Raw genomic sequence first — 26,197 nt, forward strand, 5'->3', positions numbered from 1 at the left:
CTCAGTCCCAACCCTCAGACTCAGCACCGCCTTCTTGACCTGCAATCTTCTTCTCGACCTCTCTGCCCCCACCCCTTCTCCAGCCTATCACCCTCACCTTAACCTCCTTCCACCTATTGCATTCCCAACGCCCCTTCCCCAATTCCCTCCTCCCTACCTTTTATCTTAGCCTGCTTGGCTCAACTTCCTCATTCCTGAAGAAGGGCTTATGCCCGAAACATCGATTCTCCTGCTCCTTGGATGCTGCCTGAACTGCTGCGCTTTTCCAGCAACACATTTTCAGCTTTGATCTCCAGCATCTGCAGTCCTCACTTTTTCCTAGTTGATTTTAACCTACACACCCTTGACTGTACTAACATTTCCTCTTGATGTTTTTCCTCCTGGACTGGAGAATTGTCTGTGAGACAATCTATTTTTTTCCTGGACTTGCCTTTGTCAAAGGGGTGTTTGTGGGATGTTACTATATTGGATCAGTTCATTAGTGGTAGGTAATAATTTATTATTCTGTTAAGTTTCTAAATGAGCTGTTATTCCAATTTTGTAAACCTTCTCAAAAATTGCAAATATTTTGAGGGGGTTTGGTCTGGCCCATAACAACTAACAGGATGCTGCCATCAAACCAAAAAGATGAGTGGCCTACAACACTGTGTGGCATATGAGTTTCAGTGCCAGTGTGATGCCAAGTTTATAAATCCTAGGACTTCTAGCTGTTGTGATATACCAAACAGCACCTTTGCAACAGACAGAATACTGGCATACTCAACCAGCCATGCTGGCAAATCTCAAACAGTGTCCAACATTAAATTTGATCATCTGGTTGGTCAGCAATAACCGAATAATATTGAGTGTGCAAAGAATTGCTTTTACAATCAATTTAAGATGATCAGTCAAGCTTGCATTGATGCTTGATAGAAGCTACATACATTCACATGCAGAGCCCTGTTCTCTGCAGGTAAGAAGAGCCAAATATTGTGCCTTTTTCAATTAAACAAAAGCTTGGGGGACATCTGTTCTCATCTCCATGACAACACTTTAACCAATCAGAGATCATTCGCCAACCAATCAGCACCCTTTTCCTCATGTAATGTAAATTGTTATTCCTTTTAAAATGTGGCATTCTTGCATCAGTCCTGAACAGTGCAAAGTGAAAAGCTTCAATATTCTCTTTGTCTGCAGCAATACTCAAGTCCTGAATTACCAAGTTACTTAATGAGTTTAAATTAAAATCTCCCCAAATGAAGACACACAACCATAGCAACTAATACAGTGCATGGTTCCCTGAGAGAAAGGTTACTCTTGAAGGCCCAGTACTCACGATCTGATGCCTCTGTGTGTTGGTGAAGAAGTCCTCCTTGTTCTTATTATTTAAGTACCTGCACAGGAAATATCTCCAGTAAATATCTTCAATAATTGATTCTTCCAAATTTGCCAAAGTTGTGAAAACACTCGACATATGAGTCCAAGAAGAAAACAGTACACAAGCGCCTAGCAATGGCCATCTCCAACAAGAGACAATCTAACCACCACCCCTCGACATTCAATGGTGTTACCATCACTGAATCCCCCATTTTCAACATCCTTGGGATTAGCATTGACCAAAAACCCAACTGGACCCGTCATATAAACACAGTGCCTACGTGAGCAGGTCAGAGGTTAAGAACACTGTAGCAAGCAACTCACCTGCTGACTCCCCAAAACATTTCCACCACCAACAAGGCAAACGTCAGGAGTGCGATATGATGTGTGGCGATCCAACAGCACTCAAGAAGCTCGACACCATCCAGGACAAAACAGCCTACTTCATTGGTACTACACCCACCAGCATTCACTAAAAAGCATCTCTGTTTACAAGGTGCAGCACAGAAATTCACCAAGTCTCCTTTGACATCACCTTCCAAACATGCATGCCCTCTCCTAGGCCACACTGGACAGTGATAAGTCTTCCCCAGTAAGGTGAAATTCCCATCCATGAAGAGCTACTGGCCAATCAGTGGTTGGTAATTGTATTGAGCAGTAGTGCCTCTCGGTGGCTGCTCTCGGTATTGCACCCACATGAACTCATTATCCTGGTAGAAGAACATAAGAAATAGGAGCAGGAATATACCATTTAGCTCTTGAGGTCTACTGCGCCAGTCTATCATGGTTGACCTACGCCAGGCCTCCACTCCTCTCTGATGCCAATTCAACATTGCCCTCAACTTCCCGTGTTCTGGACCAGGCCAGAACCCCTCAAAACATTTCAAGTAGGTCGCCCAGATCCTAACTTTGCTAGTTGTTTTAAGCAGATGTAAAGTGGAGAGAATCAGCTGGTCAAACCACCTAGTTTTAAACAGAACAATTTATTTACAAGATTACTGAATGAAACACAAAGAACAGAAAGCAGAATACCGAATAACTTAACCTATCCGAAAACCCAACAGACTATCCCAACTTAATGCTGCTGTTCCAAATACTTGCAACAATCCCCATAAACACCCTTTGGCACAAAAGGTAGAATCAAACACAGGGTCTTACAGGGGAGAAGTCAGAGGGAAAGCACCAGCATGGACCTGCTTCTTTGGGTCCAGCGGCTTTTTTTCACACTACTGCGAGGGAAAAAAACAAACCAGAGAAAAGCTGAGCAGGGGAGAACTGGCCACTCCCATTTCATTGCACAATTATTTTTTTTTTTAAATTTGAAAGCCTTCTGCCTGAGACAGTATCTGATTTCTTTTATTAAATTGGCCCTAAAATCCCTCAACTCCAGACTTTTCGGAGCCTGTGTCATTTACAACCTCTCCGAAAAAAAAAAGCCAAGGACAACATAACCTTGTTAAAGGAGCACTTTCTTAAGACTCGACATTTCAAAAATCTCTCTCCTTCCATCCATTCCCGCTGCCTTGGGAAAGCTGCCAACATACTCAAAGACCCCTCCCCACCCTAGTTCTACTCTCGGCCACCCTCTTCTGTCGGGCATACATGTATGAACAGATTCAAGAACAGTTTCTTCCCTGCTGTTATCAGACTTTTGAACGGACCTCTCAAATATTAATCTGATCTGTCTCTCTCTGCCCTTCTCTGTGGCGGTAACACTGTATCCTGCACTCTGTATGGTAGGATTGGCCTGTATAGGACGCAAAACAACCCTTTTCACCGTATCTCAGTACACGTGACAACAATAAATCAACCAAATTTTTAAATACTTTCCTGATGAACCTTCACAGGTCTCTGGAGTAGAGAATGTCAAACAGTCCCTTCTCGCTGAGTGAGAAATTTCCTCACATCTCAGTTTTAAATGAACATCCCCTTTGTCTGTAACTATGCCCCCTGGTTGGAGAGAGCCCCTCCCCCACCAATAGTTAAAACTTCTTCTCAACATCTATTCTGACAATCCTCTTCAGAATGCTGTGGGTTTCAATAAGACCACCCCGCATTCTTCCAAAGTCTAATGATTAAAAGCTTAACCTGTTCTTGATAAATCAACCCTTTCATCCCAGGAATAAGCCCAGTGAATCTCTTTCACATTTCTGTGCCTTTACTCCCTGCTAGAGGATACAATCACGCCACCCTAAAGTACAGAGGCATTGACACTAGTGGCCAGAAGGAGAAAGTTGTCAACACTCAACAAGGGATCTCCTGATCCATCAAGGCACAAGCCACTTCAAGGCTCAGTGACTCCGCCATGAGGTGCAACAATGGCCCCAGGAAGAGATAGGAAGCCAACCCCAGACTGCAGATTCAATTTCCTTGTCACAGTCCACTCCCACTGCAGAAAAGTTTGTAAATCCAAAGTTCCTCAGTCATCTGAAGACTCATCTAACCTGACAAAGAATAGACTCAATTTTGAGGGACTACTGCCACTGACAACAACAAGGCCTAGTATTGTCAGTGATGACGAGGCCTGGTGTTGCCAGTGACGACAAGGTCTAATGTTGTCAGTAATGATGAGACCTAGGGTCGTCACTGGTGACGAGACCTAGTATTGTCATTGATGCCCAGGGGTGGGACAAAGGCTTGTCACAGAGGAGTGTTCAGCCATGAGGGAGGAGAGGGTCACTGTCAATGTTTCCAATGTCAGGTCTCTCAAGCAGCTGCAGTAACGAGGACCTTCCCCTCCCAAACTGACCCTCTGGGAGCCAGAAGCAACACTCCATGGTTTACTTATCATGATTGCCCCACCCCCCAACCCCCACCCCACATAGAGGTCTGGATTAATACTAGCTGTAACAGGATAAGGCCCTCATGTGCTCATTAACTTTCAAACTGGAGGGACTCAGTTGGCAGCCTCCTCTGTGTGTACCCGTCACAGACATCACCAAGGTGGAGATGGGAAGAAGGGGGATAGAAGGTCACCCCACCCAACATTCTGCTATCATTAAATACCCTCTGCCACCAAACACGCCACAGTGGAGGGCATTCAATTCTGCACCCCACCCTCCACATCTTTAAATAGCATCATGGGTAAAATGATTTCACAGGAATATTACTGAATTACATTTGACTCCAACATTAGAAGATATTAAGACAGTTGGGCAATAGCTTGGCCAAAGACCTAAGTTTTGAAAAATGAGGGAAAAGAGAGAGAAAGAGAGGGAGAGGGGGAGGAGAGAGAGATTAGGAAAAGGGAGGGGAAATCTGGAATTTAAGGTCTAGGTAATTGAATCAGGAATGCTCAGAAGGTTGGAGATAGACGAGCAAGGAAGTTTCAGAAGATGCAACACATATCAATTTTCGGAAGGCTCACTGGCTCAGTGGTTAGCACTACCACCTCAGAGCACCAGGGTCCCAGGTTCGATTCCACCCTCAGGCGACCGACTGTGTGGAGTTTACACATTCTCCCGTGTCTGCATGGAGTACTTTAGGGTGCTCCAATTTCCTCCCAAAGCCCAAAGATGTGCAGGTTAGGTGGATTGGCCAGGGGAAATGCAGGGTTACGAAGCTCGGGTGGTGGTCTGGGACTGGGAAGGATGCTCTTTGGAGGTTTGGTGCAGACTCGATGGGCTGAATGGCCTCTTTCCACACCATAGGGATTCTATGATTCTAACCCACAGCAAATCAATCCACCCTCACCCAACATAGTCTGACAGAACACAGAAAACCAGAATGTAGAACAAACAGAGATATATGAGGTTCATTCACAAGACTAACGTGCTTGTGCCCTCGATGGAGATGGGAATGTTTAGATTTTACTGTAAATACATTAACACATGTTGCCCTAACATTATCATTGTAAACATCTTTATTAGACCATTTCTGGGATGTTTGATTCGCCCATAGAGATTCAAGATAAACTTTTGTAATTTACCCTCAAGGTAATTTTTCAAGCCCTGAAATGAGATATTTGTCTTTTTAACTTTGTGTCTTGTTTTTCTGTAAAGCTGTAATGTAACTTTCATTTTCTTCAGTTTTCTATATTGTAACTAAGGATTGTACCTAAGTACCTTTGTACCTAAGATGGATGGCACTATAAGCGACAACTTATAAACTTTTCACTGTACTCATTTGAGTACATGTGGCAATAAAGCTAATTCAGTCATTCATCGGTCTAGTAAATCCGTGGTATATCATGGCTGAATATTCCCAAACTGCACTGAGTGTCCAGGTAAGCTCTGATCAAGGTTCTGTAACCTCACTTCCTTCCCTTAATATTCCACTCCCCAGCACCCTGATCAACTTTTATCCCCAAACTAATAGATTATTTATTGCATTGCTGCTTGAGAGAGCTTGCTGTGCACAAATTGGCAGCTTTGTCTCCAACATTGCAACCATGACTCTACTTCAAAAGCAATTCATTAGCCGTAAAGTGCTTTTGGATAACGTAAGGTCATGAAAGGCGTTATAGGAATGCAGTTCCTCCTTCCTTGACAGGGTGGCCTGACAAGCGAATAGAGTTGAATTCATACAGACCTTTCTAATTTGGAGCGTCGGAACGGGCAGGTGTAATACTCCAGAGGGGTGCTCGGAAAGGCTTCCGACATGATGTTGTGGATCCCCAGCTTCGAGAGCAAGTCCTCTGACCAGTTGGAGTGAGAGTTTACAGAGGCCTGAAAGGAACAGTAAGTCCGGGTCAGTGAAGCTGCAGCTGTGTCAGAAACCTCCACCCTCGGTTGAGTAAGCCTCTGAAACAATCGTCCATAAAGCTCAGGTCAGGAGTTTTGTGCTAATGATCACTTGTTATCCAAGCTGACACTGTTCCTTTTTGTTCTTTGAACCACTATTATTGTCAACTAGCCTTTTATGTGGCCCTTCACCAAACACTTTCTTAAAGTCGACCAACATCCACTGCAAATCCTTCATCAGACATTTTCTGTTCCTTCACCAAACAAAATCAATTGTTCCACACAATCTGTCTTTCACAAATCAAGGCTGGTGATCCGTATTTAACTTATGTTTGATGATTTTTTTTTTCCTGATGATGGTTTCTAAATCCTTACCTATTACTGACATTAAATTGACTGTAGTTATTATGCATACCCTTAAATCCTTTCTTGAGCAAGGGTGTCACATTTTCCCTTCCCCATCCTCTGTCACCCACGCTGTTATCTAGAGAAGATTGAAAGATTATGACCAGCACTTCTGCTACGTCAGTTTCCAGTTCTTTTGGTGACCTGGGAAGCAAGGCATCTGAATCCAGCAACTTATCCACTCAATAGCTTGTTAGGTTGGAAATATAAGTCCCTTTAAGGGTTAACCAGGGCAGCTACAGAGCTGACTGAGAATAGCTGATGCTTAGTGGATTTGGGGGAGAGAGAGTTTTTGAGAGAGATGGGCACCACAATATTTCCCCATCCAACTCCATTTAATTTAGTGCTTCCTCACTTTCCTTCTTTTTTGTTATTGGTACATAATTTATTGTTTGTTTTATTTCGTTAGCATCGTGATTTGGCAATGGGTTAATAATAAACCAGGTTGACTTCAGAATTGAGAGGGCTGGCTTATGGGGAGAGATTGAGTAGACTAGGACGATACTCACTGGAATTTAGAAGAATGAGAGGGCATCTTATAGAAACGTACAAAATTATGAAGGGAATAGGTAAGATAGAAGCAGGGAAGCTTGTTTCCACTGCCAGGTGAAACTGGAATTAGGAGGAAGAGCCTCGAAATAAGGCGGGGAAACAGATTTAGGACTGAGTTGAGAATAAACTTCGTCACTGAAAGGATTGTGAAACTGAGGAATTCTCTGCCCAGCGAAGCAGTTGAAGCTACCTCGTTGAATGTTTTTCAGACAAAGATAGGTTTTTGAAAAGTAAAGGAACTAAGGATTATGGTGAGCAGGCGGGTAAGTGGAGCTGAGTTCATGAAAAGATCAACCACGATCTTATTGAATGGTGGAGCAGGCTCAGTGGGTCAGACAGCCCACACCTGCTCCTATTTCTTATGTTCTTGAAGTGCCGGGTTCCTTAGCATTCCTTTATTTTTGTTAATGTTGCATCGCCCCTGGTGGGCAGTATTTATAATGTTCATTTGTTGATTATTTGGGTCAATTGGTAGTGTGCTTTCAAAAGAAAAAGTGTTGGGTTCCTCTCTACTGTGGGGAGGTTTGGCTTCTAGACAGGGAAAGGGTCCAGAAGGAAAAGGTGGGAAGTGTTGTTTGTGCTAAACAATAGATTTACAATAAAACCTCTGTAAATCTCTGAAAGTCTTTTGCTGCCTAATCATGGTCTGTTAAACATAGCCATCCCATTGCAGTGCATCTGTCCTCCCAATTTTTACCACATCTACACCAGCTCCATGTTAATCTTTATTTGGAGGGCTGGAATGCAAAAAGGGGCAAGAGTTACATTCGAGTTGTACTGAGTTTTGGTTGAACCGCACAAAATGCATTGAGTTCAGTTCTGGGCACCACGTTGCAGGAAGGATATATTAGCCTTAGAGGGATTGAACCACGAATACATCAGAAACACAACAGACTTAAAATGTCTATGGTGACCCGGGAACAGCAAAGTAAGATAATAAACATATTAGTTCACGTGACCTGGTGACCCTTAACATGAAAGCAGTACCAACAGGAAGTTGAGAATGAAGCTCTGTGCTGACAGACAGAAAGGAGAGCTACTGATGCAAGTAGGGGAGCTGGAGGGTGAAGATGGTCAGTGAAGAGATGCAGACACAGAGAGAAAGTGGAAAGGGACAGAAAGAGGAACATATTAAGAAAAATGGCTCCCAGGAAGAGGTCAGTTTTTCTGTTTGGCATAAAGTGAGATAGGATCTTTGGAAGTACTGGGCGAGGAGAAAGAACAGAACTTAAACCCACAAAGCTGTGTGAATTGTTCAGAGATGCTGGTGTATATTTTCCCAGACATAGGTAAATGGTGAACATGGACGTTATTGGTTGGCTGGTTGGAAGGGAACTCTTAAAAGTTACACAATCAGGATATCATGACATAAGGGAGAGAACATTTTGTTGAGACACTCACTATTTCTGCTTTATTTTTCTCAATTTTCTTTTGCTAGAATTAAGAGTTGAACTTTGGACAGCTGCAAGTTTTAAAAGAAAAGAAAACAAACGCAGATGTTTGCTCCTGGGAGCTGGCTGGAAGATATTGCAACTTAGGGTCTGACTCCTGATCCGGGAGGCCTGGGTTCAAGCCCCACCTGTTCCAGAATGTGTGTGATACATCTCTGAACAGTTTGATTAGAAGAATAGGTTAAAAAAAGAGAAAGGCAATGCAACTTAATTACTAATTTAAACAAAATGAAGATGATTCAGCATTGAGTGTTGTTATTCTGAGGACTGGCAGCTGATTAGATGTTGAGTTGGTCAGTCAGGGAGGTCTGATGCTAACCAGCGAACCACAGAGAATATTGATGACAAAAAAGAAAAATAAAAGAGAAAACCAGCCCTGACTGCAGAGTGATTTTGGAAGCTTTGGGACTGGCTGTTGCTTTCACTCTAGTTTTCTGTCCAGTTATAGAGCTGTTGAATATTCTGACATAAGAGTTCTAGTCTGTAAGAAATAAGTACAAATCTACTGAAACTGTTTGTATTCCAATGACTTTGAAATTAAGTATACAGTTACATGATTGTAAATAACTCATTATCCCAGAATTACATAAATGCTTGGTATTATCATTTGAAACTGTTTTATTGAACTGGCAAATTACAATTCTTATATTTTCTTCTTAATTTATCCTTTAACCGTGCTGGTGTTTCAGTCTGTGTGTATGAGAATTGGGTTATGAACAAAGAAGATGGGTTTTAAATCATAAATATTAATTAGATGATCTTGTTGTTTAGCTTTGTCCTGCTAAAGTTACAGTATTAATAATAAATTGTTGATTGTTGTTTAAGTTATAAACTTGGTGGTCAAGTTCTCTTGCTAGTAAAGACTGGTTAGGAACAACTGGACAAATTGAGAGACATTGAATGTTTTAATTTCACTATGTTGTGAATCCAGTGTTAGTGAGGGTGGAACTAGTTTGACTTGCTAACCCCGGATCGTAACAGTTTGTGGATGTGAACCTTGCTGATAGCAATCATACCGAAAATTGAAGGCGAAAGCTCTTGTCAGATAGGACTCTGACCGACCCAGTGTGAGTAATTAACAGCACATTATGGAAATGTGACGCTGTGTAATACCATGTCTGGTGAAGGAAGATATCTGTGTTTGTGAGAGTTATACTTTTGTTTTATTGATTTTATTTAAAGTGAAATTTACCTTCATATATGAAGAAGTATATGTGTTATTTCATTTCGATTCTGATTTATTTGAAGGCAATAATCTAATTGGCATTTTCTTCTCTCTGGTGTCATTTTGTAAATGTAATTATTTTGGTTCATGGTTCCCTCACAGTGATGGTAACAGGTTAATGAGGGCCACTGCCAAATAAAAGGCTTCTATTCTCTTGAGTATAGAAGCTTCAGGAGTGATCAAATTTACAATGATTAAAGGATTTTATACAGTAGATAATAAGAAACTATTTCCTTTGGTGCGACAGAGTTTAATTTAGATAAGTGTGAGGTGCTGCATTTTGCAAAGGAAAATCAGGGCAGGATTTATACACTTAATGATAAGGTCCTAGGGAATGTTGCTGAACAAAGACATTAGAGTACAGGTTCATAGCTCCTTGAAAGTAGAGTCACAGGTAGACAGGATAGTGAAGAAGACGTTTTGTATGCTTGCCTTTATCGGTCAGTGCATTGAGTACAGGAGTTGGGAGGTCATGCTGCAGCTGTACAAGACATTGTTTAGGCCACTTTTGAAATACTGCATTCCATTCTGGTCTCCCTCCTATAGGAAGGATGCTGTGAAACTTGAAAGGGTTCAGAAAAGATTTACAAAGATGTTGCCAGGGTTGGAGGACTTGAGTTATAGGAAGAGGCTGAATAGGCTGAGGCTATTTTCCCTGGAGTGTTGAAGGCTGAGGGGTGACCTCAAAAGTTTATAAAATCATGAGGGCCATGGTATTTTAGGCAAGGTATTTTCCCCAGGGTAGCACAGTCCAAAATTAGAGGGCATAGGTTTAAGGTGAGAGGAGAAAGATTTAAAAGGGACATAAGGGGCAACTTTTTCTCCAAGAGGGTGGTGTGTGTACAGAATGAGCTGCCAGAGGAAGTGGTGGAGGTTGGTACAATTACAACATTTAAAAGGCATCTGGATGGGTATAAAAAGGAAGGGTTTAGAGGTATATGGGACAAATGAGACTGAATTAAGTTAGGATATCCAGTCGGCATAGGCGAGTTGGACTGAAGGGTCTGTTTCCACGCTGTTTGACTCTGTGACCAGAACAATTCATGTCAGGTTTTGGATAAACAACTCTTTTAAATTTAACTGGAAATACTGGAGGAAGGTGAGGCTCAGTAACATGAGTCCTACTGTCTTCAGGAAAAAGTGGGACTAAAACTAGGTTTGAAGGTAATTAAAGTAAGTAAAGATTGAGCCTGTTCACATATAATTCACCAACCTGCAGTGGAACGCGTAGCTTCATGTCCTCAGCATAAAGGCACAGCATCTTCCATGGAACGCTCAGCAAAATGTAATGGATTCGGTGCTTCTCATTCTGTGTCTCATGCTGTGGAGATAAATCCAGCCAATGACCAAGCAATCTCCACAATCCTCTTTGTCCTCCTCCAGTACTGGCTTCTGGAGAATGCCCCCACTTTAATCCCTTTACCACTGGGGCCCACGCCGACCATTCTCACCTGAATTCAGAGCCAGTGTGATGCTAGTCATAAACTTCGGTTGTTTAATGCCGAAGATGGGCAAATTGTACCAGACAGTTTTTCTCTTCAGCTGTTCGCAACTGACTGTACCCAACTAGCCCATTCCTGAAAATTCCAAACAGTGTCCAACTTTAGGTGTCATTCCATAATTGGACAATGTTTGCTAAATAATCCCAAGTGTGCCAATAATTACACTGACGACTGATTTGGGATTGTCAGTCAGGGTTCACAGCGTGACTCAATTGCATGTACTAGAAGCTACCTATATTAATACATAGTGTTATGGTGCAGATCAGACCCCCTCAAAATATATTAAGAAGGTAGCTTAGACTCTAACATTTTCTTATTTTAAAGCTAATGTGAGGTGCTGTATTCCAGATGAAATTTGATTGGCCAAACTACTCAAGATTAAGCAAAACACAATTTATTTGATCACTATAGTTCAAATACAACAAAAGAAAGAGGAACTTTGAATAACAACTCTATAGGAAAACGTAACAGAATAATAGATGATTTTACTACTAAACAGTAACCGTTCCAATATTGTAACATCCCATAAGCACACAGGTGGCAAAATGGCAAATTCAGAGGACAGATTGTCTTACATGCAGTTCTCTAATCCAGGAGGAAAGAAAATCAAAAGACAATTCTGAAAGACAACTCAGAGACAGAGAGTGTTGCAGTCGAGAGAGATTCACTGCCTTCCAACCCTGCTGAGACCCAGCAACAACGGCTGAAAGATTAGTTAAAAATCCTAGATGTGTGAGAGCTTCACCACAACCACTCAGGATGCTTCTATTGTTCCAACTTTTAAAAAAAAAAAGGCCTCACAGGTGTTTATCTTCTCACAATCTGCTCATCACCTGTTTCCCCCAATCTCTCTCTTGAAAAGAAAAACAGGACAAAACACACCTCTTAAAGCCACAAAATCGTCACAAAAATCCTGTTCTTTGCAAACAGAAAGAAGATGTACTGCACCTGTTTCAACTCAACAAGATCATCAGTGGTCCATTTCTCAGGGCAATGCCTTGACCAGTCAAAGTCACCCTGCCTAGCTTAAATTTAAACAAACAAGTCCCCATCAAGGAGCTGAGCACATAACTGGTTAGCTGTTCTGTGCAGTATGGAGACAGCTATCAGATGAAAATTGTTTGTTTTTAATTGATCCTTTCATGGGATGTGGGCCTAACTGGCAAAGCCAACATTTGTTGCCCATTCCTAGTTCCCCTTGAACTGAAAGGCTCGGCAGGCTATTTCAGGACACAATTAAGAGCCAACCACAATGCTGTGGGTCTGAAGTCACATGAAGGCCAGAACAGGTAAGGGTGGCTGATAAGAAAAGCCATGAGTCAGGGATATATGTCTTTATGACAATTGATGACCGTTTAATGGTCAACATTAACTCAGATTAATTTTCAATTCCAGAGTTATTTATTAATTGAATTTAAATTCCACCGGCTGTCTTGATATATCTTGTCTTCAATATTAAACTGAGGCTCTACATTTCTGTTCAAGTGCATGGGAGTAGAGAGCTCCCCCTGCTGTCAATGTGGGGCAGCAGTCATCACTCATTCAGCGTGTGTAGAGAATGGGTAGTCTGGGCAGGCTATCAGAAAATGGCGAGGGGCTGACAGCTCTGAATTCCCTGCAGAGTTGGGGGAGAGAGGGAAAAGGGACAGAGAACATAAACTTAAAACAAAATTTAGAAATGGTTAACTCCAGAATTTCAAAACTGAACTCAGCATGTATTAATGATGATGAGGTTCCTTGTGAATTGATCATGGGAACTAGTGAAGTGGCAGCAGGTAAATTCAAGCTGGTTAAAGGAGCAGGGTGTAAAAGGAGAGATTATGCTCTCTGCAAGTTTAAACAATGTTAGAATGGATGTTTACATTGATCTCACTGTACCTGTTAATAGTGTTCTTTGTATGCTGAAGAAAGAAATAAAAGCATTGATCCTCAAGTTGCTCTCTGCACTGGGTGGTGCTCCTCCAAGCAGCAGAAATATTCTTTTTACAAACCTCCCGCTGGGAACAGCAACTCACCTTTCGAAACATCTCATGCAATTCTTGCTCTGTTGTTCCATAAACCATGCAAATAGGCAAGATATGCAAAACCAGGTGGAGAATAATCCCCTCGAGCTGATGATTTGCTTAGGGAGAGGCAAGGCCATACATTTGTTGAGATAACAACACCAGTGGGTTCCAAGTGAACTGCGCCAGGCATGTTCCTTTATAGATTAACAAATTAGCAGGAGAAGTAGACCATTCAGCCCTTCAAAAGTGTGCCTCCATTCAAATGGCTCTACTTCTCCAGGGGGGCTAAGGAAATTTGGCATGTCCACAGTGACTCTGACCAAGTTTTGTCCAGATGCATCACAGATTGGTATGGAAACTGAAGGCTACAAGAAATTACAGAGAGCTGTGAATGCAGCCCAGTCCATCACATAAACCAGCCTTCCTTCCATTGACTCCAGCTGCATCAGGAAAGCAGCCAACATAATCAAAGAGCCTTCCCACCCAAGTTAGACACTTTTCCACCCTCTTCCATTGGACAGAAGATACAAATGTTGGAATACACATACAAACAGATTTAAGAACAGCTTCTTCCCTGTTGTTATCAGACTTATGAATGGATGTCTCATATATTAGAGTTGATCTTTCTCTGCACCTTCACTGTAACTGTAACACAATATTCTGCTTTCTGTTCTACTACCCTGATGTACCAGATTATTGCAGATCTGTTTGTGTTTCGAATTCCACATTTCCACCCGTCCTCGATAACTTTTCACTCCCTGCCTACCAAGAATCCAACCATTTCTGCCTTAACTATAATTAGTGATCCATAATGTTGTGGTTTAGGCTATTCTTGACTAAACAATGGAGTCAAAGGTTATTATTATGAGGAAATAGGAAAACGGTGTCATGACCACAACCAGATCAGCCATGACCTTTCAAATGGTATAGCAGGCTTAAAGGGGCTGAATGGCCCTGATCTTAATTCGTATGTTTGCATGACCTACCCTCCCCCCCCGCCGCTCCCATACTGTCCCCTCCCAATGCCTTGCTCCTTGATCTGTGCTCTCTAACAAACCTACTCTCTCCTGACCTTCCTACCTTCTCCCACAAACATTTTCCTCCCCCCATGCCAACCTACCATTTCCATGAGCAGGCCATTCCTCCCAAGGTTATCTAGAAATTTATTTCTCCATCTCGTCTCCTGGGCTAGTTTTGCGGTTACTTTCGCTTCCTGGTGAGTTTCACTAGCACCGTCCACATTTTCAGCTGTCACGCTCTCAGGCAGCTTCCGTAGCTCCTCTTCCCACACAAGGACAAAATCTGGAATCAATGTCGAAGAACACAAAAGTGTTTTAATCTCTCCTGTCTCCCTGCCAGGTTTTGTTCAATCAGCAAATCCTCTCCGCTGAACCCTCCAAGTTGAACAGCAAAAGTTGGGACTGAAATATCCAACTCACTCAATCAGAAGCTAAATGTCAGCTCTCAGGCTGGCGGCCTCAATCAGTTTACAGCTAGCTCAAAATCTACCACTAAACCGCAGTAACATGTCAACGTCACGTGGCACAAGCAACATGGGAAACATAACTGTTGCAAAAGTGGAGCAGACGCATTTTACGCAAGACTGGAATTAAGGAGCATTCTCATAACCAAAGTAAAGGAAGCTTTTCTCTGACCCTGGTCATAGAATCATACAGCAGAGAAACAGACCCTTTGGTCCAACTCGTCCATGCCGATTCCCTTTCCCAAACTAAACTAGCCCTATTTGCCTGCGTTTGGCCTATATCCTTCTAAACCTTTCCTATCCATGCACATGTCTTTTAAATATTGTAACTGCACCTGCACCTACCACTTCCTCTGGCAGTTTATTCCATACACGCACCACCCTCTGTGTGGAAAAAGTTGCCCCTGAGGTCCCTTTTATATCGTTCCCCTCTCTTTAAACCTATGTCCAAAACCTCAAATTTGGACTCCGCAACCCTGGGGAAAGACCGTGGCTATTCATCTTATCTATTCTCTCAAAGGTCACCCCTCAACCTCCTATATGCTAGGGAAAAATGTCCCAGCCTATCCAACCTTTCCTTATAATTCAAACCTTACAGTCCCAGTAACATCCTTGTAAATTCTTTCTGCGCCCTTTCCAGTTTAATAACATTCTTCCTATAGCAGGGTGACCAGAACTGTGTGCAGTATTCCAAAATTGGCCTCACCAATGTCCTGTGCAGCTGTAACATGGCGTCCCAACTTCTCAATGCTCTGATTCATGAAGGCAAGCGTGCCAAATGCCTTCTTCACCATGCTGTCTTTCCCTGATGGCTCTTTCAAGGAACCATGTCCCTGCACCACTCGGTCTCTCTGTTCAACAACATTCCCCAGGGTCTAGATTAGAGAGGTGCTGGAAAAGCACAGCAGTTCAGGCAGCATTCAAGGAGCCCCTTGGATGCTGCCTGAACTGCTGTGCTTTTCCAGCACCTCTCTAATCTAGACTCTGGTTTCCAGCATCTGCAGTCATTGTTTTTACCTAGTTGATTTCAACATTCCCCAGGGCTCTACCATTAACTTTGTAAGCCCTGCCCTGGTTTGTCAATCCAAAATGGAATGTTAGCTTTTCTCTGAGAGTACTTAATAGAGCAGTGTTGAGCAAGGAACAATGATCAATGCAAACGTTATTACTTTATCCTTCTGTGGGATGTGAGCATCGCGAGCAGGGATGCCCCGAACACAATTATTGCCCATCCCTTTTACTCTGCAGTTCAGAGGGCAGTTAAGTATTGCTGTGGCTCTGGAGTGATGCGTAGGCCAGTCCAGCCAAGAATGGTAGATTTTCTTCCCTAAAGTGGCATTAGTGAACCAGATGGGTTTTTACAACAATCAAAGGTATGACCTTCAAATGGTACAATTTAATTGACTCAAGTGTAAACACCACCAATTGTCACGGTGAGATTTAAGCCCATGGCCCCAGTGCTCTGGGTTATGAATCCTGTAGCATTAAAATCATCCCCTTTACCCTTTAGTGCTGATATTGTGAACCCTTCCCAAATTAAAACCGAAAACTAAAAAGCTCCCCAAACCAATTTGGCAGTAAATGAACAAAACTCACCGATTCTGGTCTTCCCATCACTGAAAAAGTTAATTTTTTCTTCTTCCTGTGGGTCTGCTGTGAACTCTATGAATCCATCATTGACCTAAGTAGAGGAATGCAGCAATTAATGTGCTTTTAGGAGTTACCAAATCTCTGAGTTAGCGCAGGAGAACGCTTATTGAAACTTCAAACTGACACACTTCTCACTAGCTTCGTACATACCACACCCTGACCCCCATCCTAAATCAAAATGAGATCGGCCAAGACTCTGCTGTCTGCTGAACGCGCAACAAATCCCATCCACCCCATCAGCAGTGCGCTCTCTGGCTTACACTGGGTTCCAGTTAAGTACCACCTTGGTTATAAAACATTTTCAAATCCCTTCCTCCCTCCCTGCACCTCCTCTTGCTGCCTCACGATCTCCTTCAGCCTTACAGCCTTCCGAAGTATCTCTGCCTCTTTTGGGACATTCCCAATTCTCAATGATTTGGAGGTGCCAGTGTTGGACTGGGGTGCACAAAGTTAAAAATCACACAACACCCAGTTCTAGTCCAACAGGTTTATTTGGAAGCACTAGCTTTCAGAGCGCTGCCCCTGCGTCAGGTGGTTGTGGATTCTCAGTGCTCTCATCATTCCTACTAATGAGGACCCAAACCCCAGAATTCTCTCCTCAAGCCCCTCCATCTCTCTATCCCACTTCCCTCAAACCTTCCTCTTTGACCAAGCTTTTACTATTTGACCTTCTCATATGGTTCGGTTTCAAACATTGTTAGATCATGTGAAACACCGAGGGGATGTTTTATTGTGTATGTATAGTACAGTAAATATAAGTTGTTGGTCCTGGAAGAAAGTGAGTTAGAGCAGGAAATGCTGGGATAACTCTTAACTTCAAGTCAGTAAGAATAGAACAGAGAGAAAGAGTGAAAGATGGCAAACTTGATAAGTTGGAGGGCCATCATAAAACACGTAGGGAAGGGCAAAGACGGTCAATAATATTGTTCAAGGCACAAGAAAGGGAAACCAGAAGTGAGTGGGCCAAAGCAACAACAACCTGCACTCATATAGCACTTTTAACTTTATTACAAAGTAAGACATCCTGAGGAACTTAAACAAATTATATTTGACACATCTGGGGATGGTAGGTCAAACGGCGAAACAAAACATGATCGCAGAGGCAGCACGGTGGCTTAGTGGTTAGCACTATTGCCTCACAGTATCAGGGACCCTGGTGACTGCCTGCATGGAGTTTGCACATTGTCCCCATGTCTGCGTGGGTTTCCTCCGGGTGTTCCGATTTCCTCCCACAGTCCAAAGATGTGCAGGTTAGGTGGAGTGGCCATGCTAAATTGCCCAGAGTTTTCAGGGATGTGTAGATTAGCTGCATGCATCAGGGGGAAAAGTAGAGTAATAGGGTTGGGGAATGGATCTGGGTGGGATACTGTTCAGAGGGTTGGTGTGGACTTACTGGGCCAAAGGGCTTGTTTCCACACTATAGGAATTCTAATTCTAAAAAGAGGTACGTTTTAAGGAACGAGTTAAAGGAGGAAAACAGAGCAGGAGGTTGGGAAGATATCCCAGATCTTCAGCCCTAAGCAACTAAAGACATGGTCACCCATAGCGGAAATGGGGTAGAGGTGGTCGCTACGAAACAGAGTTTGAATCAGGATTGGAGGCCAACAACTCCAGTCTTCCTAATTCTTCGTTTGAGGAACCTTATCAAGATTCAGGCGATAAATCAGAGGCAGTAAAGGAGTTGAGAGTTTGGATGGTGAGTTAGAGCTGGTTGTCATCAATGTACATGCAGACCGTGTTAGATCATGTTACTAAGGGATGAGAAATAGGAGGATGAATGATCCCAGCTGATGTTACTGCAGGTAAACCAGATCCCAGGATGAAATGTGGTCTAACAGATCTGTTTTTAAGTTTTAGTTAACATGGTGCTCATTGCAAACTTAATTTAACAACTCAATAAAACAAAAGCAAAGCAAAACAAACCAAATTACAGAAGACAGTGAGAAAAGAAGTTACTAAAACACCCAGGAAAACAAAGTTTCAATCTGCTCCTGAATACCATCACCTTTTACAGTGATTCAAACCCTCCACCACCAATGCTCAGTATCAGCATTGTATACAATCCACAAGACACAGTGGAGAAACACACTGAGACAGCACCTTCCAAACCCACCACCAGTTGCATCTAGAAGGTCAAAGGCAGCAGATACATGGGGACACTAACACCTGTAATTTCCCCTCCAAGTCACTCACCATCTTGACTTAGAAACTCGGTGTTCCTTCTGGGGCATTAGGTCAAAATTCTGGAACTCCCACCCAAATGGCTTTGTGGACGTATCTATATTCCAGCAGTTCAAGAAGGTAACTCATCATGACCTTCTCAAGGGCAACTCGGGATGGGCAATAAATTCTGGTCCAGCCAGTGACGCCCACATCCCATAAATGAATTTTAAAAATCTGGGAAAATTACTTCTGTATATCCAATCTTAAATTTGACGCAGATGATTCATCCTCATTCTTGTCTGTGAATTGTGAAGTCTTCTCAGATGAATACTCACAAAATTAAGAGCTTAGACTTTCTCAGTTTTTAAAAACCTGCAGATTTCTAATTATCACTTCTGATCTGGAAGTTGCACAAAGTAAACTTCTCTGCTGAGGTAATTCTGCTTTCCCTGAACTGCCCTACACTCTCCTGCTTCCTGTCAGGTCTCCTCTAATCTGGTGAAGAAAAGATAAAATGTTTTCTAATATAAAATTGGTTTTTGATTATCCTGACCCAAAACCCAGCAAATGGTCTTCAATGTTTACCTCAGTCACAGCTCACCACCACCTTCTCAAAGGCGTGTAGAGTTGCACAATAAGTGCTGTCCCAACAGTGACATTCCATGAATTAAAAAAAAAGAACATTACAATCCTCTATTAATACTCCTGGACATTGGCTGAACTGGGTCACTGTTCTGGAAAGACTGCCACAATTAGTTAATTTTTTAAACTCTTCAGAAAAATAATCAGCTCTTTATGCCTATATTTGAAAATCCTAACTCTTAATAAGTATTATTTAAATCCTATATATAAATTAATACATAGACATAATATTTTATATATCAGTCACATTTATCAAAAGGAGGCCACGAATAGTGGGAGTTCCAGACATTGCAGCGCCAGAATCGGAAGAAAAGCTATTTTGGTCATTCTCTGGCTGCGAAAGATCCATTAATAATGTAACCAACTGGACAATTGAGGAGAGATCCCAAAGGAGGATCGATAGTGTCAAAGTTGTAAACAGACTGAGCTATGAGGAGACAGTGGGGCAGAAATAATGTCATTAGACAAATTACCCACATACCTAGGCTAATACCGTCACAATAATTGACAGAAATTGAATTATTTATTAAAACAAAGCTAGGTCTATGTAAATCTGCCATGAAATAATCATCGATCTTCATAAAAACTCATCTTGCGCCTTTACATGAAGGATATCTATTATCCTTACCCAGACTGGTTGATATGTGACTCCAGACCCAGAGCAAAGGAGCTGATTCTTAACCAGCTACAAAACTCGCCTCACAAGCCAGAAACAAAAACAGAAATTGCTGGAGAAACTCAGCAGATCTGGTAGCATCTGTGGGGAGAAAGTAGAGCTAATGTTTTGGATCCAGCAACTCTTCTTCTGAACAGTTTTGACGAAGAGTGGTTCAATTGAACCTGCCTCTGTCAGACTATCAAAGGCACATTCCAGACTTTAATCCCCCGTCCTGTGGCAAAACCTTTTGCTCCTTTTGTTTTTCTTTGCCAGCCTCTTTAATCCATGCCCCGACATTTGTGACCCTACCTATTGTGTTCAGACCCCTCGTGATTTTGAGTGCCTCATACCAGGTCTCCTCTCAAACCCTCTCTTCCCCAAGCCACAGCGACTGGAATCTGTAGACTTTTGCTGGATTAATTAAAACTTGAGTAAACGGCACCCACCTCCTGCATTGCCACGAAGGTGTCATCCTCCTCATTTTCCAAGCTGCCATAGTACTCATTCTTCAATTCACTGGGTGAAATGAGGTTAATGGCATCATTCTCTTTGTTGGCTTTACTCTTCAACATAGCGTTTCAGCTTCTCTTTTTTTTGGAAATCGGTGCCCAGTGTTGAACCTGCTTGGGAAATGAAAAGCAAGACCCTTGAACGCTTTGAAGAGAACTCCCCGCAGAACTCCTCTCACTCTGTGGTAAACATCAACACTATCGTGCGTTTATACAGTTCCGCTGAACATCTTGCGGACGATCGGAACTCTTTGTCGGGATGAAGAGTTTAGGACAGCTTTGGACTGTTGTGAGTCGAGACAAAGAGGGACTAGGGGGAGAAAGTGGACAAGAACATTTGGGCTAACTTTGCAGAAGGTCAATGGACTTTCAGAGTAGATGTGGTGGCTGTCATAGAGTGATAGAGATCGAGTGCATGCCTTTCAGCCAATCAAGTCTGTGCTAGGCAAAAACAACCACCCAATTATCTTAATCCCATTTTCCAGCACTTGGCCCATTGCCTTATCTGCGAGTGTGTTGCTGGAAAAGCACAGCAGGTCAGGGAGGTCTGACCTGCTGTGCTTTTCCAGCAATACACTTTCAACTCTGATCTCCAGCATCTTCAGACCTCACTGTCTCCCATTGCCTTACCTTTCTTGGCATCGCAAGTGCTCATCTCAATACTTCTTCAACGTGATGAGGATCTCTGCTTCTCCCACACTTACACTAATTTTGATGAGATGGATCAGAGTAAGTTATTTTATCTAATCTGTGGGGCAATAACCTCTGGGCATCAATCTAAGATTGTCACCAAAACTTCATAGGAACTGGTAAGTTTTTTTGTAAAATAAAACACATCTGTAGAACATGGAGTGCCCCACTGTGAGAAGAAAGGTAAGTCATGGTGATCCAGTAGGCATCACTGTCAGTACTAAAGGTTCAAGTCCAACACCAGGACTTGAGCGTAAAGATCTGAGGGAGTGCCGCAATATCAAAGGTGCCATCCTTCAGAAGAAAAGTTAAACTGAACACCCCTCTAACCTCCAAGATGGACGCCATGGATCCGACTGCAAATATTTTGACATAGAGCAGGGAGATCCCCTTTGGCTAACACTTATTCATGAATCAATATTCCAAAAACATTTACCTCATCATTATTTGATTGTGCAAGCATGTTTTGCACAAATTGGCTGCATTTCAACATTAAATAAACTTCAAGAATATCCCACTGGCTTTGTGGCATTTAGGGACGTCCTGTTGTTTGTGAAATTCCAGTTCAACTCAAGTTTTCTTCTTTCATTATTATTTTTAAAAGGGGAGTGGATAAATAGTTTGCAAAGAAATTTACAAAGCTGTGGAAAAGATCAAATGGAATTGGACAGCTCTAGCAGCCCAGTAGTGAAAGATGGCGCCTGAAGAGTGGAGATATGAATGTTGGTTGGTTCCAGTGTTGGCGGTGGAGGTGAGATGGTGGTGCAGGTATCGTTGATGATGAGCTGGCTCAGAACTGATGGACTCTCTTTTAAGCTGTATCTTTTTTTTTCTTAGAGTCATAGAGATGTACAGCATGGAAACAGACCCTTCAGGCCAACTCATCCGTGCTGACCAGATATCCTAACTGAATCTAGTCCCACCTGCCAGCACCTGACCCATATCCCTCCAAACCCTTCCTATTCATATACCCATCCAGATGCCTCTTAAATGCTGTAATTGTACCAGCCTCCACCACTTCCTCTGGCAGCTCATTTCATACACGTACCACCCTCTGTGTGAAAAAGTTGCCCCTTAGGTCTCTTTTCTATCTTTCCCCTCTCACCCTAAACCTATTCCCTCTAGTTCTGGACTCCCCGACCCCAGTGAAAAGACCTTGACTATTTACCATATCCATGCCCCTCATGATTTTGTAAACCTCTATAAGGTCACCCCTCAGCCTCCGATGCTCCAGGGAAAACAGCCTCAGCCTATTCAACCTCCCCCTATAGCTCAAATCCTCCAACCCTGGAAATATCCTTGTAAATCTTTCCTGAACCCTTTCACATTCCACAACATCTTTCCAATAGGAAGGAGACCAGAATTGCATGCAATATTCCAAACGTGGCCTAACCAATGTCCTGTACAGCCGCAACATGACCTCCAACTCCTGTACTCCAACTTCTGACCAATAAAGGAAAGCATACCAAATGCCTTCTTCACTATCCTATCTACCTGCGACTCCACTTTCAAGGAGCTATGAACCTGCACTCCAGGGTCTCTGTTCAGCAACACTCCCTGGACATTACCTTTAATTGTATAAGTTCTGCTAAGATTTGCTTTCCCAAAATGTAGCACCTCACATTTATCTAAATTAAACTCCATCTGCCACTCCTCTGCCCATTGGCTCATCTGATCAAGATCCTGTTGTAATCTGAGGTAACCCTCTTCGCTGTCCACTACACCTCCAATTTTGGTTTCAACTGCAAACTTACTAACTATCCCTCTTATGCTCACATCCAAATCATTTATGTAAATGACGAAAAGTAGTGGACCCAGCACCGATCCTTGTGGCACTCCACTGGTCACAGGCCTCCAGTCTGAAAGACAACCCTCCACCACCACCCTCTGTCTTCTACCTTTGAGCCTTCTTATTCTTAAAGTATTCCACATGGTGGCAGATCTGGATAGGCTGAATGGTCTCATGGATTGCTGTAAAGAAGCTAATGAAGGGATATATTTTTTGGATTAGTGATGCTGGAAGAGCACAGCAGTTCAGGCAGCATCCGAGGAGCAGCAAAATCGACGTTTCAGGCAAAAGCCCTTCATCAGGAATAAAGGGATCCAGTAGAGAATATTGAAAATTGTTAAGTGGGGGTGGAGGGATCAGCATTTATGTCTTCAAAGTTAGGGTTGGGGTTATTTCTTCATTTAACCCTATGACAGTGCTCTTGCCTTACAGCCCAAAATAGACCCTGGACTCAATGCTCATGCGGGTAGTTATTGCCCGCATGAGCCTCTTCTAAGACCTTCCACAAACTTCATTTCATCGTATCAGCATGTTTTTCTATTCCCTTCTCCCTTGCGCTCAACTAGAATTCCTTACGTGCACTGTACAGTCAATCACACAATTGTCATGTTCCACACTCTCACTGCCCTGAGTAAAGTTTCTCCTGAGCTCCCATTTGGATTTAAGAGTGGCTGTTTGGCATGTCCTACTGGATTTTAGATTCATGCATATAAAAGAATACTGGGCTAGATTTTAATGTGCAGAGTGAATAAGAGCTTGGCTATTTCCGTCTGAGACGAGGTGGAATATTTTCACTCAGAGGCAAGTTTGCATTGTCAAGAGGCTTGTGACTCGAGATTATACTCTGCACATTATAGAGATGGCATCCTTGTCTCCTCTGATAGTTCACAGCCTGTAATATTTTCCCCTTACCTATAAGAGACCATTTCCTGACTCTGATAGGGTCCCCCTGTTATAGCTGAAGAGGATTGAGAGGAGATTTACCAGGTGTTACCGAGAATGGAGGGTTTGAGTTATAACGAGAGGCTGGACAGGCCAGGACCTTCTTCATTGGGGTACAGGAGGTTGAGGGGTGACCTCTATAGAGTTTTATAAAATCATGAGGGGTAAAAATAAGGTGAATGGCAGGTGTCTTTGCCTTAGGGTGGGTTTTCAAGACTAGAGGAGAAAGATTTTAAAAAGTCATGAGAGACAATTTGTTTTTACACAGAGAGTGGTTCGTGCATGGAATGAACTTTCTGAAGAAGTGGTGGATGCGGGCACAGTTAACACATTTAAAAGACAATCATATAAGTTCATGAGTAGGAAAGGTTTGGAGGGATATGGGCCAAGTGGAGGCAGGTGGGACTAACTTAGTTTGGGATTACGGTTGGCATGGACTGGTAAGTCTGAAGGGTCTGATTCTATGCTGCATGACTCTATATCCTTGCACTTCCACACCAACGATGGTGTTGGAGGTGTGTTTGATGAAGCTGGGTGTGCCCAGGTTGCCGTGTGCGTGGGTTCAATGTTGCCCAGCACCAGGGTGCAGCGAGCTGGCTTCCACCTGGCAAGGCTGATGTAACTGGCAAACAACCCACCAAGGACCCAGCTAATTGTGGGTGGTTGACCGGGAGATTCTGCATATGTCTGGAGGGTTTCAGAGTCCAAAATAATTCAGAGGACATGATTTGGACAGACACTGGCAGCCTGCAATCAGCAGTTCCAGCGGGCAGCACATCTCTGCAGACAGTGGATATCCCTGGGACACTGGTGTTCAGAGAAGCTCAGTTTTAGTCTGGCGAGGTGATGGTGTCAATGGATTAGTGACTCAGATATTGTCCCGGGGTCTGGGTATGAAACCTCCCCACAACAGATGGTGGAACTCTAGTTCAATATAAAACCTGGAGTTAAGAATCCAATGATGACCATGAAACCAGCATCCAATGTCCTGATTCACTAATGCCCTTGAGTGAACAACATCTGACCAGAGGAAGTGGTGGAGGCTGGTACAATTGCAACATTTAAGAGGCATTTAGATGGGTATATGAATAGGAAGGGTTTGGAGGGATATGGGCCGGGTGCGACTAGATTGGGTAGGGATATCTGGTCAGCATGGACGGGTTGGACCGAAGGGTCTGTTTCCATGCTGTACATCTCTATGACTCTATGACTCTTTGTGATTCAACTCGCAACCATGTGGTGGAGCCTTAACTACCAGAGAATCATATAGTCCCTGCAGTGCAGACAGAGGCCATCAAGTCTGCACCAATCCAGTGAAGATCATCTCACACCTACCCCATCTTTCTGACTCTTTAACATGGCATTTCCGATGGCTAATCCACCTAACTTGCGCATCCCTGGACATTATGAGCAATTCAGCATGGTCAATCCACCTTAACCTGCGCATCTTTGGACTGTTTCCTGATTCCTAATGAAGGGCTTATGCCCAAAACGTCGATTCTCCTGCTCCTCGGATGCTGCCTGACTCGCTGTACTTTTCCAGCACCACATTCTCGATATCTTTGTACTGTGGGAGGAAACTGGAACACCTGGAGCAAACCCACACAGACACGGAGAGAATGTGCAAACTGCACACAGTCAGTTGCCCGAGGCTGGTATCAAACCCAGGTCCCTGGTGCTGTGAGGCTAGAGTGTTAACCACTAAGTCGCCATGCTGCCCTCTGAAATGGCCCTAACAAGCCACTCAGTTGCTACAAAATTCTTAAGAAAGGAAAGAAACTGGATGGACAACCTGATATCAACTAAGGCACTGGTAACAGCAATGCAAAACACAGTCCTGCTCACAACTGCTCAGATGCCATTTACCATTTGAGAGAAAGTGAGGGCTGCAGATGCTGGAGATCAGAGTCAAGAGTGTGGTGCTGGAAAAGCACAGCAGGTCAGGCAGCATCCGAGGAGCAGGAGAATTGATGTTTTGGGCATAAGCCCTTCATCAGGATTTACCATTTGAGCTCATTTTGCATTCACTTGCAAATGTCAATAACATTGGGTAAACCATGACACCTCAAAAGTAAGCTCACATATGTGTGTGTGTGTGTTGGAATTAGAATGAGCTTTTATTATCCGGTGTACTCAAGTCCAAGCCAGGGGTACAGCAGCACAGTGAACCACTCACGGTGCCATCTGAGGTACAGGGGACCTAGATACCAACTCTTAGGTTAAAAAGTAGAAGATATAGTAAATAAGTTAAAAGTACTGTTGTTCTCAGAAAAAGTGGAAAATAGGTAATAAAGTTAAAAGTTCCAAATTATGTCTTTCTTTCTCCAAGCTGGGCTTTCCCTGCACTGGGTTCAATCTGATCCCCCTCCTCCATACTGAGTTCAATCTCTCCCCATTCCCACACTGGGTTCAATCTCTCTCTCTCCCCACCCGCACTTGATTCAATCTCTCCCCCCCCCGCCCCCCCGCACACTGGGTTCAATCTCATCCCC

The 26,197-nt window shown here is 43.1% G+C and overlaps 1 protein-coding gene across 5 annotated transcripts in view; it reads right to left on the reverse strand.

Annotated features, from left to right (window-relative positions):
• The window catches only part of LOC122555703 (anoctamin-7-like), a 94,553-nt gene that overhangs the window by 53,695 nt on the left and 14,661 nt on the right, over positions 1–26,197 (reverse strand). Inside the window, exons 1-7 of one of the 5 annotated variants that reach the window (XM_043701742.1) lie at positions 20,915–21,085; positions 20,222–20,395; positions 16,259–16,343; positions 14,300–14,481; positions 10,885–10,992; positions 5,887–6,023; positions 1,316–1,373 (exon numbers count right to left, since the gene is read on the reverse strand). In XM_043701742.1, the coding sequence (XP_043557677.1) occupies positions 1,316–1,373; positions 5,887–6,023; positions 10,885–10,992; positions 14,300–14,481; positions 16,259–16,343; positions 20,222–20,347 (696 nt within the window). In that variant the 5' untranslated portion in view covers positions 20,348–20,395; positions 20,915–21,085. Of the gene's footprint in view, positions 1–1,315; positions 1,374–5,886; positions 6,024–10,884; positions 10,993–14,299; positions 14,482–16,258; positions 16,344–20,221; positions 20,399–20,914; positions 21,086–26,197 lie in introns of those variants that run through there. The other 4 variants (XM_043701740.1, XM_043701741.1, XM_043701743.1 and 1 more) reach the window with 4 other exon arrangements.

The sequence above is a fragment of the Chiloscyllium plagiosum genome, chromosome 13 (assembly GCF_004010195.1).
Source record: "Chiloscyllium plagiosum isolate BGI_BamShark_2017 chromosome 13, ASM401019v2, whole genome shotgun sequence".
Classification (NCBI taxonomy): domain Eukaryota; kingdom Metazoa; phylum Chordata; class Chondrichthyes; order Orectolobiformes; family Hemiscylliidae; genus Chiloscyllium; species Chiloscyllium plagiosum.